An 18,261-nucleotide genomic window follows, 5' to 3' on the forward strand; every position below is an offset into this window, starting at 1 on the left:
TTTTATGAGGCAATAAAAATCTGTTAATTAAATTTTCAGAAATGTACTTTTTTAATAAAAAATTACATTAGAGAATACATCATTAGGCCTATTTTATTTTATAGTAATTTTGGCCTGCATGTATTTTGCATTTTAAGATAAACTTTGGTTGCACAATATTACTGACTGTTTGGTTTGTAATAACATAATATCAAGTACATTATAAACAATTTTGAAACAGATATTGACATTTGTGCGACTTGAATATTATATATCTTTGAAAAAATTGATAAAATAATGAATACTACAATAAGAAATAACAGAATTGTGGAATTGCACTCTCTTTAAGATATTAATATAACTGACAGAATTAGACAAGGCAACATTGGTTTGTAAGAGAAATTTGACAAATAAAATGAAATTTGCCTTCAAACCGGTTGGAAAAAATATTGCATAGTACGTACATGCAACCAAATCGAGTTTCTTTTATTTCATATTATGACGCTATTTAGTAAATATCTCAAACAATAAACATTAATGATATGCTAAATCACAAATATTGAACTCAAAAGAAAAATTGCAAAACTGTTATTAGTACTAAAGAAGAGTCTCTTTGATCTTGTATCAACTTTTGTCGATATTTAAAACAATAACTGCATAATTTTATTATCCAATTTGCTAACAATAGAGCTGTCATGTTTGGCAGTTACTTATAGTGAAATGAAATTCTCGATAAAAAAATATTAGTTCAACTTTTAACAATATTTAAAGATTTTTGTTACTTTTTCTAGACTTAAATTACCTAATATTGACTTGTTTCATAAAGTATAACAGCTTTGCTTTTGTAGTAATGAACCTATTATATAATGCATTTACAATTACATCAATTTTTCTTACAAGTGAAACACAGGAAGTCGTCAATAGCTAGTTTTCTTGTTCTTGCATACCATTACTTTCAGTGCCATTTCTATAATTCACACTATTATCTATGTGTCTTTTAGGTTTCCGACAAACAAAATATACACTATTATATTCACATTGCAACATACTGTTAACGTTTTGTGCATATCGCGTTTTTACGCGCGTTTCTTCCTTCTAAAAATATTCTAAGTTGTAAAATTCGATTAAGTTTTTAGTATTATATAACAGTCAATGTCCTTTTATGAAGTTAATTACCTCTAATTGGAATCCAAATCCGTGAATCACATCGCGAACTACATCGTAACTTGGTTCTATAGAATCTTCCATTGGCATATCACTAAAATGATACAATAGTGGACCAAGATTTATCCATATACCTCCTGGCTTTAAAATTTTATAAATAGTTTCAATAAATTGTACAACATTATTTGCGCAATCTATAAAAAAACACGTGGCTACACAATCCCAGTGATTGTCTTCTGTATAAACCTGAAGTACAAAAATAGAAATTTTTAAGATATTTATTTATTTTTTAATATGTCCTGATATTTACCTCCAGGAAGTCCCCAGCTGCCATGGAGAATTGCGCATTTTCTGGAAGATCACTAGGATTTACATCTGGGAAGAACACAGCTTGAGTTTGATGTTCTGGTTTTAAATTATTCATATATTGATGTACCCATGGATGTACTTGATATGAATTTACTCCTCTACATCTATAAAGTATTAAATATGAATAGTAAAAGTCATCTTAAAAGGAATACTGTTTGCTAAAAATATTTAACTTTTACCTACTTATTTAATACAAAATGAGAAGCAAAGAGCATAAAAAGGGAAAATTCATTTCCTTGGCAAGTATATCCACGTCTCGCAATTTCATATGCTAGTCTTCCCAAACCTGCTCCAGGTACTAGAATTTGCACGTCTGATGGTGTACTGGAAATTTACCTATCATTTCATACTTTTCTGAACTATGTTCTACTACACCACTGTAGCTAGATTCTAGATGTCTGAATATATTTTGATGGAACATTTTATTTATGTAATGTGTTCAGAAATTTTGAAGGGGTCATACCAATAATCTGCAGGAAATTGATTCATAATTTCATCTATAATAGGCTGATAACACGCCATTCGTTCTTCGGTACCTTCCACGCTCCAATCACGAACCAGTTGTTTAATGGTTGCTTGAACCTTTTCTTGATCAGCCATTACTGGACGAGGATTTAATGTCTGCAATTAGACCTACCTATATTTTGTACAATAGAATATACTTTTATAAAAAAAGAAGCTTGTTAAAATGATAAAAAAATCCAAGCTTGAATGAGAGAAATAGGTAAAATATTTCTTCCTAGGCAATTAGTGTTATAGTAACAAAACTTTATATATAAGACATAGAGAGTTTTCTTCAAGAGTGTTAATGGTTAAATTAACTTCAACAGTTAATGAGAAGCTATATTGGTATAGTTTTAAGATTTTTATTTTGAATAAAATAAAATAAAATAAAATATCATGTGACAGCATGAACACAATTGTGTTTATGTTTAATAAGGTTAATAGAATTAATTAGTCACAATTTTAAAAACATATCATATTATACAACAGAATATACATGCCACACACCAGGTGAACTTTTCTTACACTGTCAGTCTGTGCAGTAGCTGGGCTCACATTTTCAAAAATATGTGCTACATCCTTTATGATAAGCTTAATTATCTCATCATTATTTTCAATACATCTTTTAACTTCTTGCAGATGTTCTCTATATTTTGACAAAAGCCTCTGATGATGAGCTGGAAGTGATAGCAAATATGATTCTGTTTTCTTAACCCTTAATAGTGAATGATTTCTGTAAAAAGAAAATTTTGATATAAGTAATATTTATAATATTATTACATTCGTAAGTTTAAGCTTCATGCTTTACACAATTATGAATTTATAGTTATACAATCATGAATATTGAACTAATTTAAGTAGGACAGCAATTGAAAAACATAGCCATATCATAATTGAAAACCTATACATTTTTCTTGCTAAATACTCAAATTATGATACCTTTACTTTTAAAAACTATATTACAGCAATGTAATGTAAAAAATTATTCCTATAATTGTAGGATAACTATGAAAACTGTAAATAAAATATAACTCAATGCCATATCGTTGAAGGTTAAGCAGTGATATTAAGAAGTTTTGACGATAATCGAAAAATTTTGGACGATATCTTATAAAGTTATCCGGAGTACTATGTTCGATGAAAAAAGCAAAAGAATAAGAGCAATAAAGATAAGAACGAAACATCGATTCGAGGATTAGAGTCAATCAAACAAAACGATTTTTCATGATATACTTACTTGTAATATTTAAAAGCTGAGACGATACGTTGAAAGTGTTTCCTCTCTTCTTCATCCTCGTAAGTGTCGTGCATTTTTTTTGGATAAGGATTCGACATTGTTTCCATTTTTATATTCGAACGTGGAGCTTAGTATTTTAATGAGTTTTTTAGCACGACGTTCAGTGGCGGCTTTCTTGGTGCACGCGTTATGACGCGTTCTTATTACTACGATAAATTATTCTTTAAGGCTGAATCGTCAGCAGATTTGAATTTATTAACAAATACGCGTTGAGATAAATATCATTTCATTTCTTTTAATATGTTAAAAATATATTTTATACGTAAAGGAATAACATTGTTTGGTTACTTGTGATATCAATTGTAATTTTAATCACAAATACAAAAAAATACAAAATACTTGTAATAATTAAAATATGTATATGTATGTATAAGCTCTAGTATAACCTAATATAATTTATATAAAAACTCACATTTGTCTCTTAATAAGAGAAAATATTTTATGTTTAAACAGAAAAAGACAAAATAAGATTTTGTCGACGTCATTTCTTAATTTTACACTACAATAGGTTATATGGTATAATTTTTCTATATGATTCATTACAATTAGCAAGAAATATATTACTTAAAAAAGTGAAAAAAACAGTAAGAGTAACAATCATCGTTTAATTCCTTATGATACAATGATCTGTAATCTACACGATAATTAAAGCTACTTCAGAAATTCAAATTTTGTTAAGAGTCAAATAAAATTTGATTAATACTTGTTCTAATAATTTGGCATTATTGTAACGCAGGAAATCCATAAAATTTCTCGTTTACCACAATTGGAAACTGTGCCAAGGCACAACTTGCATATCCGCAGAGTTTCTATAGCTGTTGCAAGTTGCAGGTAGCACTCTGTCGTCCACGCCATTTTTAAAAGGAGCTCAGTCGCTAATCAACCGCGGTAGGGTACACTTGGAACCTCTCCGCGAATATTGTATCGAGCTTGCGACTTTTTTCCGCGTTTAGTGTTGCCGTATCAGGCATTTCGCAATGACAGCAGTGTAAGGAGTTTGTTTTAAACTCTTCGTTGAGTGTATAAACGGGGGTGTTTATTAGAAATATTCAATAGGAAGCACCAGCACGAGAAACATGTCTAGTGCACCACAAATGTCCAGTGGGCTTAGCAAGCTCAAAAAGAAACATTTTCGAGTTAAACATCAAAAGGTTAAGCTGTTCCGTGCAAACGAACCTCTTCTTAGTGTTTTTATGTGGGGTGTCAATCATACGGTGAGTATTAACATAACTGCGTGACAGCGTCGTACGTCATCGAAATGCCATTTTCTTCTTTCACTCTCTTCAAGCTGGATAGAATCGGAAATTTATGAAAAACGCTGCGTTATTCTACGTCACGTTTTACATTAATGTAATTTTCTCCTATAATATTCTTGGAAGTTAAGAAAATATGTATTTGAAACGCGTGCTGCGCTATTTTTCTATTGTACTATATATTTGCAAAGTGTTGTCGGGTTTTATATTTGCGATTATAAGATTTTATGAAATCTTTTTATTAGTAATCAGGAGTAATGAAGGATTTATATCACTATAGTAAATTTTTTGATACAACATTGTAATTTTATCTAAATTTAAAATCATGTTATGTTTCCTATAGTTACCGCATGTTTATTTGTATATGAAATAAAAATTTAGTTTATTAAGAAGTATTATACATTTGAAAAAGCTGAAGCTTAAAAAATTACTTAATTATATAATTGAATCAGTTTGTTTCCATTTTAATATGTAGTTGTTCTTTTGAGTTCAATAAATAGTAGTATAAATGTGCAATTATAATTGTTTCCATATATACAATTATACAATATATACAATTATTTCCATATTCACATTTGTGGATGATGACATCTATGTACACAAATATATAATCCCAATATGTAAAAATTATGTGATAAATTTGTTCAATAAATATATAAATACATGTCTTGATGTAATTTGTATTTTTTGTATATAATCTTTTATAGTAACTTTTGCAGTAGTGTTCATAATAACAACTTACTTAGGAAATTATGTTTACATAAATGTTACATGTAACATACACGTATTACAGATAAATGAGCTTAGTCATGTTAATATACCAGTAGTGCTCCTGCCAGACGATTTCAGAGCTTATAGCAAGTTAAAGGTGGATAACCATCTTTTTAACAAGTAAGTTGTATTACATTATATGCCAAAATATGTGTTAATTCAATATTAAAGGAAATGACAAACGTTAAAGGAAAAATTTTGAACTTAAACGTAGTTAATAGTGAGTTGAGTCATAAGGGTAATGCTCTGTTTGATATTAGGAAGAATTTATTAATGTAAATGTAAAGCAAGTAACTCTCTGAGGTGGCCTATTCTAAATATATCGCTAAATACTGAATTGCTAGGTTGGTCACTGCTTTTAATAATAGAATGAATGAAGGTCCTCCTGATCTGAAATTATAGTTAATGATAAAGATATTCATAGCTTTACTCCTTAACTTAAAAAATGTTTGTATTACTAGTAGATATATATGGAACCTATATATATGAAATCTGTATGTTATATATGTTAAAAATTTACCTTCCAAGCAGAAAGTTACTCATATATTCAACTTTTTGTTTTAGGGAAAATATGCCCTCGCACTTTAAGTTTAAAGAATACTGTCCGTTGGTATTCAGAAATTTACGGGAAAGATTTGGTATAGATGATTTGGACTATAAGGAATCAATGACAAGGTAAAAAATGATTTATTTTGTAAATCATATTTCTCAAATACATTAAGTTCATTTCAGAAAATAATTGAAAAATATTATTAAAGTAATTATAATATGCAGTACTTGTTTAAGATGTACTATATGAATAAGAAGTAAAGCATAATTTTTTTTTTTAATTTTAATCTTAGTTTATTGCACTGCATGTCAAAGATATGTTTTATTCTGTGACTGCTTTCTGCATATGTTATTATAACTGTAATACACATATAAAGTATCTGTATGTATTATTATAACTTGGTAAATATTTCTTTACTTATTTTCCTATACAGCACATTCACTTATTTATAGAGTATTGCAGATTTAGGGGCTTTACTTGATACAACCTTGAAGGAAGATAATCCACCCAATGACTCATACGCAAATCATTGCAATTAAAAGTTTTATCATGATATTTGAAATTAATTTTGTATTGAAATATCATAAGAAACATATTTTGTTACAATATTACATTTTGTAGAAATAATTATATCATTTTGAGATACATCTATCATATTATATCAAATATAAATTTAAAGAAATAAGGAAAAGAAATATTTTTAATTTCAGCATAAATTCAACTATAACGAAAAAGAAAGAGAATGCATTAACAGGCAACATAATGTTATTGTTACTAACATATTTCAGTATATAAAATTTAGTGTACTATATTGCAGTTACATAAATGTGTATAACTATACATGGAAACAATAAATTTCCTTCATTTCTTTACAAACAGAAAGTATTACTTTTCATTTAAATGTAATACATAAGGATTGTTGATAGTAAATTGTAATACAAGAATTTTGATACTAGATGTCGGGCATTTAATCCTTCCCTATCAGAGAGGCATTGGAATTTGGCTAGGAATGGGAAGACTCATAAATTGGTTCAGCATTGTGCTACTGCTCCTTCAATAACTTTTTCTCCTTCTCCTGTTCTTTCGCAAATTCCAGTCCTAAATAAACCACTACGTTCCTACAGTTTTAAACCAAAGCGTCTGAGGTTAGCCAGACTTGATTTTTCACTTTGTGCGTGTTGCTTGTGGCTAACACGTTTTTATGAGACTTTCATTAAATATAAGAAATCAGCTCAAAGGAACACAGTTGATTGTACACAATTCTTTTCTAGTATTATATTACCGTACTTAGACTATATATTCATAATTAAATGTTTGTAGAGCATTAGAAGAATTAGAGTTAGTGTTAAAGCATGAATTTATCTTCATTTAGTTTAGTTTATGTATTTATTGGATATATTATATTTATGTATATATTGATCATTTTAGTTGTAATAGTATAGTATGTGAATAACAGTATCATTATTGGTTAGTTATTATGCTTAATAACCATTGTTTTTTTTTAAATGCATGCTAATATATGTGGTAGAGGTATACTAATAGTGTTTCAGAAATTCAGAAAAAGAAAAACGTTTTTATTGCTGGAAATAAATAATTTATTATACCATTGTGCTAAACTAATATTAATATTGTTTTTATCATTTCCAGATCACAACCAATATTAGAGGACTCATCTGGAAAAAGTGGTGCAAAATTTTACCAGTCTTATGATAAACTGTTTATTATCAAAACCCTCACAAAGGAAGAGGTAGAAAGAATGTATTCGTTTCTAAAACACTATCATCCAGTATGTAGAATTGTTATTTATACATGTAAACTATTATATATATTTGCTTTTTTTTAAATAAAACTAACAATTTTCCTTCTGTATATATTAGTATATTGTAGAAAGGCACGGAAAAACTTTGTTACCCCAATATCTTGGCATGTATCGTTTGACAGTAGATGGAGTTGAACATTATGTCGTTGCCATAAGAAATGTATTTTCAAATCATTTAACTACTCATAAAAAATTCGATCTAAAAGGCTCGACAGTAGATCGTGAAGCATCTGACAAAGAAAAGGAAAAAGATTTGCCTACTTATAAAGATAATGATTTTGTTAAAGAGGGAACGAAAATTTATATCGGCGAAGAGGCAAAAGCTAAACTTATAGAGACGTTAACCGCTGATGTCGACGTGAGTTTCATTTCTTATTTATTGTATTTATGTAATTGTATATTTTATATTTATTGACAAATTGATTATTATAGTTTTTAACAAAATTGCATTTGATGGATTATTCTCTATTACTTGGACTGCACGATTGTGCGCGGGCTGAACAAGAAAACAGAGAACGTGCAGAAAGAGAGGAGGAAGAAGATAATCATGAAGAAGAGGATGATAGTGAATCTGGAAGTGGGCTTGATTCACGAGGCCCAATGGGAGAGTATGCATTTTTACGATGTAGTGAAATGTTTCATAGAATTTTACTTTCGAAATTTGTAACGTAACATTTTTATTAGCCGTCTATGGAGTTGGAGCGGTGTTGCAGGTATGGCAACGCCTCCTGAATCACCACATGCCACGTTGTTGCGCGACACGAGTTTACAATATGAAGATGCCATAATTCCTGAATTAGATATTTATGCGATTCCTAGTAAAGAAGGTAATATTGCTTACAATTAACACATAAATATTTAAATTAACATCCAAATTTTGTTTTATTTCAGGTGCACCTACAAAGGAAATTTATTTTTTAGCCATAATAGATGTGCTAACTCATTATGGTGTGCGTAAGCAGGCAGCAAAGGCAGCTAAAACAGTGAAGTATGGTGCTAATGTCGATGGTATATCCACCTGTGATCCGGAACAATACGGCAAGCGATTTATAGAGTTCATGAGCAAAGCTATAGAATAAGCTCGTTGTTCGTTGTTGTTAAGCTTGTAAATTTGGACCGCTTGTTCGAAAGTCGTGATGACACTATCGTTTTTTACTGCGTTTATGTTAAGTGCGTCGAACATTCGTTCCTCGCACTTTGATGTTTGACCATAAAGATCTTTATTTGGTATGTACTGTTATTTGGTCAGTACCGTTGATTACATATTTCAGTATTCCTTATAACATTTACAATGGAGTTAGAAGCATAACGCAATTTCGTGGATTACAAACTCTTAGAAGATCTATCAACAAATTTTTTCCAGGGAATATTTTAGTAGTTTTTATAACCAGTGACATATTTTCTCAGTATTTAATTACAATTTTTCTATAAAGACAATTGTCAAATACTGTAGTTTTCTTGTGTTCTTTATTTTTCTTTCATTTTATGTATATTTTCAAAACGTGAGACTTACATTAGTTTTTCGTACATTATGTGTACAATCAGGAACACATAAAAATTCTGTTAGAAAAGTTTATTGTAGATTATTTTTATTTTGTGAGGTGATACTCAATATTATACTCAAAGAAATAGTCTTTACGCATACTTGTTTAATGTCTATTATTTCGTTGTATGAATTATTGATATATAAATAATGCTAACAGAAGTGTGTATTGTATATTGTTTTTGGTACACATAATGTGCTATAAAAGCTGCGTTAATTACCGTCATTTGACAGTAAATGATATGTAATATTAGTTTATTGGAAAATATTAAAATTAATGTTGATGTTACATATGATAATCAGAATTATAGGGACACGATTAAGTGTTTCACGAAGGAAGCCTACATTTATCGTAAAGAGTCTCTCAATTTCGTCAAGACGAATTATAATGCTTCTGATCTAGTGTCTGTGGTGTTGTCTGGAATGTTTAAATATTCGAGGTATAACGTAATGGCTTTTACAGCGAGAACTTTCGTTTTTGGTAGGTCTAAAAAAAGAGGAGAGAAGTAATATATTATATGCGCAGAAGGTACTATAGTGTAAGAGCTTGAAACTTTAAAAAAATTATTAGTAAATGTTAAAGTCTGTAAATGTCACCTCTTTGATCATTTCAGTTACCGCGAATTGGTGTTAAGACCATCGATTCGTTTAGTTTGTGAAGTTACATTTACAGGGAACAAGAAGAACTGTACGTATTATGCGCGATATATGTCTCCTTTAATTTGTAAAGTGCTCAAACTTAGCCGATGATTCCATTAGAGAAATTAAGTAAAGAAGTATGAAATATGTTTTTTTGGCGCATTGCGAATGGAATGCTAATTTATAATATTTATAAAGAAAACTATTTAATCAAAGTATGTTTGTTTTATTTCCTCTTTTATGTAAAAATTATTTAGAATCAATTTGTTGAAAATGTGTTCAGTTTTGAACAGCATATGAAGTGATATGTTCCTTTGTAGCATTCGATTCATAATGCGTCAAGCTTCGGCGTAATTAGTAGCACAAGATCTCGCTTAATAATTTTAATGCAAGATAATTTAATGCAGCTTCATTTTTTTATTCGATAAACTTTATATTAAAAAATTGCTTGTTATTAATTATATTTTAAGACCTTATATCATTACATCATGCAAAAACAAAAAGGAGAATGTATCGTTGCATGATACTCTACCTTTAAATAATCTATTGTAATAATCAATTTTTTATAATTTGTTAAAACTGATCATAATATAACGACTAATTACTTTACTAATTAAGGTATTCATCTAGTCTTGATACTTTATATGATTTTATACATTGCCAGTACATTGGAAAAACCACAAAAGTAAATGAAAATGCATATTGCCAACAAAGGTGTATTATAAAAAAACAGTTATTACAGTTATAAAAAGACGCTCAATTTCTGTAATGTTATAGATTCTGTAAGAGAAAATATAAATTGTTTTGTCAACTACGATTTACTGTTACATAGTAACAAATCTTTCAAACGTATATTTCTTTTTTTCTATTATTATATATTCATTGACTTACAAATCTCGAAAGAATTTAAAGTTTATATGCAACAACTTTAGTCTATTATAGACTTTGAAACATATAGATTTATAAACAGTTTGCTTAATTAAATTGCAAGAAAGATTTTGTTCATTTTTCAATTTAGATTTTCGCAATTCGCACCATGTAGAAACGATGTATATATTCACTATTTTACTGTTGGCAGTATATATCCAGGCTTCTGTTATCCTAACATTTGTATTATTCACAGAGTCTGTATTGTATAAGCCACGGGAAATAAATGGACATTTAACACAATAAGGAATTATAAATAAAAAAATATTAGGAAAGAGAATGTTGAATTTTATTTTATAATACGCTCTAGATAATAAAAGATATTGGTTGTAATAATATGATTACATAGTTTAAACTAAAAACAATTATTTTTTATGTATAAAGTAAATTACTAACGAATGATACATATTTTATCATCAAATGAAACAAAAATATACTAGGTAATTATATACTTAAAATTAATTTGTACTTTAGTTATTGCATCTAAAATTGAAGAAAATTTAATTTCTTCGCGTCTTTGGTTTTTATATATGCTTTGTATATATTTAACTTTTTTGTTATGGGGTCTATCATGTTTCAAGATTAAACCAATAACACGTCAAGAACTTCCTTAATAAACTATATACGGAGTTTCTTTGAGTTATTTTGTTCTGAACCACAGTAATCTTTTTGAGAAGTGGAATTCTCTCCTGGGCTCAAATAACCGCTTCGTTTCCTTCTTGCAATAGGTGAAACTTGTTTTAAATGCTCCATATCATTAAATACTACTTGTGCACCTCCTCCACTAGTTGGTAATATGTCTCCCTATCATCCAAGAATTGTATCATTATTCTATCTAAATATATCTATATTTTGAAAACATTAATAATACAAACTTTGTATAATTTAGTTTCAAGTTCACCATCTGTGTCTTGTTCTTGAGCAACAAGACAGTATCTGGATGCTTTATTTGTTATATCTTTCGGATCTGTCAGTTGCTTGACGCTTATTCGTTTATTTCGAATTACTGGTTGAAGGATAGTACCAACCGGAACTAATCCAGGAGGTCGATGATCAAGCCATCTATCTGCACTTTGTGACCGTCTATAGCGCGGATTCACTACTGGAATTCTATCCTACAAATGATTAAAGGTAATATAATTTTATTTTTAATATATAACTTAAAATCATAACAATTATTATATTTACGTTTCTACTTGGTCGGGTATCATTGCAATCTTCAAATTTAATCGTAGAAACAGTTTTTGTAGTAGTTTTTGGTGTAGTTGTAATAAGTATAGATTCCGAGACAGTGTTTGGAACAGTTGTAGTAATTTTCGATGTTATCGGCATTTCAACATCGTTCTGTACTTGAATTGTTTCCTTGGATTCTGGTCTATCATTTTTAGTCATCTCATCATCGCTTATTAATATTTGTTTCACTAATTTCAGCTTATCTTCCTTTTCTTTCATTTGATTCTAAAGAAATGAGAGATTTAGATAAATTAGTAATTATACAGGGTGATTCTACGCAAAAAAAGAAGTCGAAAATATAGAATAAAAAAATTTTTTTTTTTTTTTAATTTTTTCATCGAGACAAGGATCTACAGTGAGATCCGTTATAACGTACGATTTTCTCGAAAACAAAGCCTCAAACGAAAAATTTTTATTCTATATTTTCGACTTCTTTTTTCGCGTAGAATCACCCCCTTTCCGCTTGTACCACCAGTTACCAACCACCCTGTATAAAGTATGTACAATTAATACAATATACCTGAAGAAGTTCACGTTGCCGACGAAGTTTGCTTTCCAGTTCTTTACTCATTTTATCAGTTTCTGCTTGAATTTTACTATTATATTTTTCTTTTACCCTCTGCTTATCTATTGCACGTTGATTCAGTAACATACTCTTGTTCTGTAACTGCAAAGGTTTTGTTTGATTGTTAGAAGAATTTTTTATTTGACAAAAAGAAATGTAGATAGATTAATATAAAATAAAGAGTTACATCTTGTTTCATATGCCTGATTATATCGTTTGCATTATTTAATCTGGATAGTAGAGTATCAATTTGAGCTTCTGTTTTACAAATATGAGCTTCCAAAGCAGAGATCTGAAAAAATTGTATGCTGAAGATTTAACTGTTATAATTATTGCTATAAAGACTTACCTTCTTTTGCCGTTGATCATTTGATGCTTTCAATGTAGAGTTTTCAATTTTTAAAGATACATTTTCCCGTTCGACTTTTACTATCATGTTTCTAAAATTCGTTTCTAAAAAATGAACAAATTTGATATAAATTTTCGGAAAATATGTTTTTCAATCAATACGTTAAAAAATTACGTTTCTGTTTCAGGTCTTCTTGTAAAATATTCCGCTTCTGAATACGCAATTCTAAGAAACGTATAAGTGTAGTAATTATTTCGTCATTATGTGGACTTGTTATTTCCATTTCTGGGAATGACCCTCCAAGACTGGAAAAAAATGTATCACATAACAAAATTTTTATTATTAATAGTGTTTGATTTAGTCATTAATTTAATAATTTACCTGTATACTAAACCCAAATCAACTTCCAAATCAGCAGCAGCTGGATTACCAGCATTTTCTAATCTGTTTCTTGCTTCTTTAAATATCTATCAAAAAGTAATGTCAATAACTAAATATGTACAAAAATTATTTTAATATATTAATATATATATGTATTTTTTCCTTACTTTATTAGCTTGTCTTCTACCAGGTATGTATCCTAAATCTAATTTTGAAGTTGTGGAATTTGTAATTTGTACTTCTTGACTAACTTCAGCAAACTTTAAGACTTGCTATATAGAAAAAGAAAAATTTTATTATATCGAATTTATATTCCAAACATTACTTGCCTCCAAAACATAAATACTTACAATAGTTTCATCATAATCGTTAGTACTAGGATTCACACAAGTGATCATTCTAACATTTCCCTCGCCATCAAAGTAATTCTTAAACAACTGTGTTATTTTAGAATCTCTATAAGGGACTATTTTATTTGTACCTTGAGTTTGATTTTCACGTAGTATTTCCAAGCAAGTGCGTAGTGTCATTAACGAATTATTTATATTTCCTATTTTAACAAATATAAGTCACATAAACATAAAAGAGCAATGATATATTTTGATAAATTACCTGCTTCTCTAAGTCTTTGTCCAGTGTTTTTTGAACGGTTTGTACGCTCACTTCCTGCCAAATCTACTAAAGACAATTGGCTAACACAAATCACTCGTTTATTTTGAACAATTTGTTCACCTTCCTTATCTAATGGTGCCTGGTAAGATATTAACATTGTAGGTATAATACAGTTATACAGTATAATTAGATTACTTTACCTGGACAAGTCTTATAGTAAAAACACTGTGAGATCTGCTTGATTCTGTATTAAGATTAGTATGTGCAATATGTCTTTTACATTGCCCACGTTGGAATATTTCAAATGCTTCTTCCGAACTCTTTACTTCTACTTCTGTACATCCATGAACATACATATTTCTATTTCCATCTTCACGAATAATTTTATTTTGCAAAGTTCTAAATTGTTTCAGAATTTTTTTTTTAGTAAATTCCATAAAATATCGACTACATTTTTAAAATGTATACTCACTTAGTTTTTCCATCATTTTCTTCCAATAAATCATATACACTATTATTATAGACTTCTATGTACGTTACAAAAACTGAGTATGCATTATCTTCATCAACATCTAATATTTCTGATTCATTACTTAAATTTAAGACATTTTCATTGTTATCGTTGTTACCATCTCCTTTAAATCTTTGAATAATATATAAAACATTAAAATTTTACATAAACATGGTAGAAAATACTTAATCTCAAAAAATTTAAAAAAAAACCTTACTGTCTAAAAGCTTTTCCATTGTAAGAAGCAACAAGTTTTTGAAGTTCATTCTGCCTATCCAATAGCGCATCAACTTCACTTTGTATATCAAAGCCATTTAGTTTATCAGGTTTAAAGACAAATTTTTTTGTTTGATAGTTTGCTATGCTATTAAAAATAACATCTAAACTACGAGGCATGATGCCTGCATCATGCAGATTACCAGACATAGTATAAGTTTTGCCACTTCCAGTTACTCCATATGTGAAGAGTAAACTATTTTTACCATTAATAAGATTTCGAATAAGTGGCAATGCTACTATATCAAATACTTCTCCTTGAGAAGAGTTTGGACCAAAAATGTGACTAAAAGACGTTTGAATAGCTTTATTTACATTACGACCATTTGTCACTGATTCTGAAGGTGTAATAACGAAGCTTGTGTCAGAAATAATTTTTATACAAGATTCATCATTGGGATGAACCATTGGCCTTATGCGACAGAAGACTTTAACAGGTTCCTTAATTGCGTCGTTATCACATTTCGGTCGGTTTCCGTGCTTTCGTATTGCAACAAGTGGTTTTGAATTCCTAATGGAAGTGAATAAGAATTACTGATTAGACGTTACTATTATTTATTCTAAATAAGTAGTTTAATTTATAAAAAAATATAATAATATGGAAAAATATAATAATATGATATAATAATATGGAAAGTTGTAAAATAAATATCGTTATTATCATAAAAATAAAATAAAATATAAACTTACACAGATTTCATGGTAGAACCAATTATCAAGTACAAGACTAATAAAAATTATCTCATACAATTGTTTAAGAACCTTATATAGATAGATTATCTCTATTATTTTCTATTTGTTATAAAAGTCGTTACATTTAATAAGTTAAAAATTCGAACATCTATGAACTGAAGTAAGCCTCTAGATCACTTATGGCGAGTTTCTATTTAACGAAAGAAACGTTGAAAATTATATTAAGAGCAGAGAGGATACTCTCTGTTAGATGTAAACCTTTTATGAATTGTCCGTAGCACTATCGTATAAACAGGTCCCGACACTCATATACCGAAGTTTAGGGCAAGCTATCTGAGAATGGAGTTGTGAAAAATCAGGGAACAGGCGAAAGAAGGGAACACGTTTTTCATTCTGCGCATGCGTGACATGCTATGAATGTTAGACAAAAATAGAGAAGTTGTTGTTTTTTATGTTGATTTCTTACGTCTAGTCACAATCCCCGGACGGTCTTCCGTAGTAAATGTTGAGACTTGTTTGTATGATCGTGGTTCATATGTTGAAATAAATATAAGCGCACCACTTGCGAGACGCTCACAACATTTCAACAGTTACATGATTGGACAGATATAGTTCCCCACCTCTCAAAAAGACATTGATGAAAACACACCCCTAGACTGACACCTAGAATATAAGCATCAGACGCTTCAAGAGAGACACATTTAGATCATATTACATATCACACAAGACACTTTAAAAAAGAACTTTTCAAAATAAACATTCAGAATCACAATCTTACTAGAACTCTTTAATCAACCCTCCACCTTAAACGTTAATGTCATGCAAGGTACGTGACTCCAATCGAACATTTACAATTTAACTGATCGCCAACTAGTTGAGAGGTCGCAACAGATTTCTATTTTTGTTTTCCAAATTTTTTGTCGATTGATTTTCTGATAATTGATCGTTCTGTTGATTGTATTAGGATCTTACGAAAGAAAGAGTGGAACTTATCCCAAAATTTAATGAAGTGGGGTATTATATCTTTTATAACTAAAATTATATCAAGCAAAAGGCATTTTCAATAAAAACTGATTTATTGTTATGTACATGTATACTATTTCTTTGCTTGAATATCTTCTCTTAGATGTGTACCATCACAGAATGGCCGATTTGATGTTTGTTTGCAATTACACAGCCAATAATCTTTGGTTTCTTCAACTGTAAAACGTATAGGCTTCTGCTTGATTTGAAGAAATTGATTCCTATGCGTGCCATCGCAGAATGGTTGTGTACTACTTTTACCACATAAGCACCATACATATATTTTACCAGCTATGCACTTATATTTAAAAGGTTTATTATCGTATATAGCACCATTAATAGTTTGGTGATTTGCACTATAGACCTCTTTCAATGGGTTTCTAGGAATTTCCATATCATATTCCACTTTTTTACAATAACATCTAACCTGAAATATAGTTAGCATTCATATATTAGGAAGAAGAAGACAGCTTGAAATTGTATTAAAACATTAATAACCTCGATTCAACAACTTCTCCTTTTTGTTCTCGATATAATTTAATAACTTATTTTATTGTAAGGGATGGTAATTCTAAAATAGGTTAAGAAGTTAGGCTATTATAAATATAAACAAATAAAAATATAAAAACTATATTACGATATTTGAAATTTCATTGCAATTTCATTCACTTTTAACTTACATTTTGGTATTTCAAAATATTTGAATTAACAAAAAATGAAATTTTCTTTAAAGTTAAATGCATAATTAAAACGTGATATTCGATACACTGTAGTTCTGTCTTTGTCAATTCTCATAGATGTCAGTGCAATCTGCTCGTATTCGGCTAGAGGCCTCTGCAATAGTCGTTTGCGCATGGCAGTTATGCGTTGCGTCAGAGTGAGAACAGTTCAAATTGAGGTGGAAAATTGCATCAGAGAAGAGAGAGAAATTGATAGAGTTGTATTTTGTATCTGTAAGAGGACTAATTCTGAATAGATTTAGTATAGTATCAAGCATAATCAGCTTGATCAATAATTTCCTTTTCACTTCTACCATGCGGTACTTATAAGCATGAGCCTGCTTCATAACGGTCAATTTACGATCAAAGAGGTTCTGTCATAATAGACAAGGAACGTAATAGTATATGTAGATATAGTAATATATTTTTCGCTCCAAGTCATAGAATATCAAGTATTTAATTATTGTATTTTATATTATTTCATGATTATATATTATATTCTAATATGAAAACATGCCGACTTTCAACTTTTACCTGAAACAGTTTCGGATATAATTAATAGTGTTTTGTCGACCGTTCATAAATTCCTGTTACGATTTTACAATTGTCGCCACGAAACTGATCGGTCCCGTATTTCGTTTAAGATAATAGAAGTAGTTGAATTAATTATAACGCTGAGGTAACAGGTTATAATGTACTCTTTATTTCGACAACAACTGTAGACAAGATGATTACGCTCGTTGCGTATATACAGCGTGGTTGGTAACTGGTGATACAGGCAGAAAGGGGGTGATTCTACGCGAAAAAAGAAGTCGAAAATATAGAATAAAAATTTTTACATGTTAACAAAAATGTTAACATTTAAAACTTCTCAGAATGGTGACGTTACTTCTAAGAATTTTTGCGAATTCTGGAATAGGACGTCTTTTTCATAGATTTTTCGCGATTCCGAGAATATGACGTAATTTCCAAGAATATCTCGAATAAACAAGTGATTTAATTGTGAGCTGGCTGATTTTTCCACTTTCCCGTTTCAGAACTTCGTTTTAAAGTCTCTCAACTTGTTCTTATCGTCTTTTACGTT

At 29.4% G+C, this 18,261-nt stretch overlaps 4 protein-coding genes across 7 annotated transcripts; 1 reads left to right on the forward strand and 3 right to left on the reverse strand.

Moving 5' to 3' along the window:
• Nucleotides 1–27: 27 nt before the first annotated feature.
• LOC117155530 (carnosine N-methyltransferase) lies at nucleotides 28–3,455 on the reverse strand. 2 transcript variants are annotated; one of them, XM_033331592.2, is made up of 7 exons: nucleotides 3,254–3,455; nucleotides 2,542–2,749; nucleotides 1,976–2,133; nucleotides 1,696–1,836; nucleotides 1,454–1,616; nucleotides 1,156–1,389; nucleotides 28–1,074 (listed from the first exon to the last, which is right to left on the reverse strand). In XM_033331592.2, exons 1-7 carry the CDS (start codon nucleotides 3,358–3,360, stop codon nucleotides 904–906), a joined length of 1,182 nt encoding a protein of 393 aa, XP_033187483.1. In that variant the 5' UTR covers nucleotides 3,361–3,455; the 3' UTR covers nucleotides 28–903. The 2 variants fall into 2 exon arrangements, with proteins under 2 accessions (XP_033187483.1, XP_033187482.1); XM_033331591.2 differs by having other exon boundaries at nucleotides 2,524–2,749.
• Nucleotides 3,456–4,165: 710 nt separating this feature from the next.
• Nucleotides 4,166–11,095, forward strand: PIP4K (phosphatidylinositol 5-phosphate 4-kinase). Of its 2 annotated transcripts, XM_033331589.2 has the most exons (9): nucleotides 4,166–4,527; nucleotides 5,360–5,457; nucleotides 5,902–6,012; nucleotides 6,844–7,032; nucleotides 7,535–7,673; nucleotides 7,765–8,064; nucleotides 8,139–8,314; nucleotides 8,391–8,533; nucleotides 8,598–11,095. In XM_033331589.2, the coding sequence occupies exons 1-9, from the start codon at nucleotides 4,390–4,392 to the stop codon at nucleotides 8,783–8,785; spliced, it is 1,482 nt and encodes a 493-aa protein (XP_033187480.1). In that variant the 5' UTR covers nucleotides 4,166–4,389; the 3' UTR covers nucleotides 8,786–11,095. The 2 variants fall into 2 exon arrangements, with proteins under 2 accessions (XP_033187480.1, XP_033187481.1); XM_033331590.2 differs by lacking the exon at nucleotides 6,844–7,032 and having other exon boundaries at nucleotides 4,170–4,527.
• Nucleotides 11,083–16,039, reverse strand: LOC117155527 (kinesin-like protein KIF23). 2 transcript variants are annotated; one of them, XM_033331585.2, is made up of 16 exons: nucleotides 15,902–15,993; nucleotides 15,433–15,625; nucleotides 14,684–15,253; nucleotides 14,428–14,598; nucleotides 14,156–14,354; nucleotides 13,956–14,094; nucleotides 13,694–13,893; nucleotides 13,511–13,615; nucleotides 13,344–13,429; nucleotides 13,137–13,267; nucleotides 12,963–13,066; nucleotides 12,801–12,905; nucleotides 12,569–12,715; nucleotides 12,004–12,273; nucleotides 11,691–11,930; nucleotides 11,083–11,619 (listed from the first exon to the last, which is right to left on the reverse strand). In XM_033331585.2, exons 2-16 carry the CDS (start codon nucleotides 15,441–15,443, stop codon nucleotides 11,434–11,436), a joined length of 2,664 nt encoding a protein of 887 aa, XP_033187476.2. In that variant the 5' UTR covers nucleotides 15,444–15,625; nucleotides 15,902–15,993; the 3' UTR covers nucleotides 11,083–11,433. The 2 variants fall into 2 exon arrangements, with proteins under 2 accessions (XP_033187476.2, XP_076479548.1); XM_076623433.1 differs by lacking the exon at nucleotides 15,433–15,625 and having other exon boundaries at nucleotides 15,902–16,039.
• A 453-nt stretch (nucleotides 16,040–16,492) lies between these two features.
• On the reverse strand, nucleotides 16,493–17,280 carry LOC117155533 (uncharacterized). The gene is made up of 2 exons (XM_033331597.2): nucleotides 17,139–17,280; nucleotides 16,493–16,885 (listed from the first exon to the last, which is right to left on the reverse strand). Exons 1-2 carry the CDS (start codon nucleotides 17,199–17,201, stop codon nucleotides 16,532–16,534), a joined length of 417 nt encoding a protein of 138 aa, XP_033187488.1. The 5' UTR covers nucleotides 17,202–17,280; the 3' UTR covers nucleotides 16,493–16,531.
• Between the last annotated feature and the right edge of the window lie 981 nt (nucleotides 17,281–18,261).

Source organism: Bombus vancouverensis, chromosome 12, assembly GCF_051014615.1.
Source record: "Bombus vancouverensis nearcticus chromosome 12, iyBomVanc1_principal, whole genome shotgun sequence".
Taxonomy (NCBI): Eukaryota; Metazoa; Arthropoda; class Insecta; order Hymenoptera; family Apidae; genus Bombus; species Bombus vancouverensis.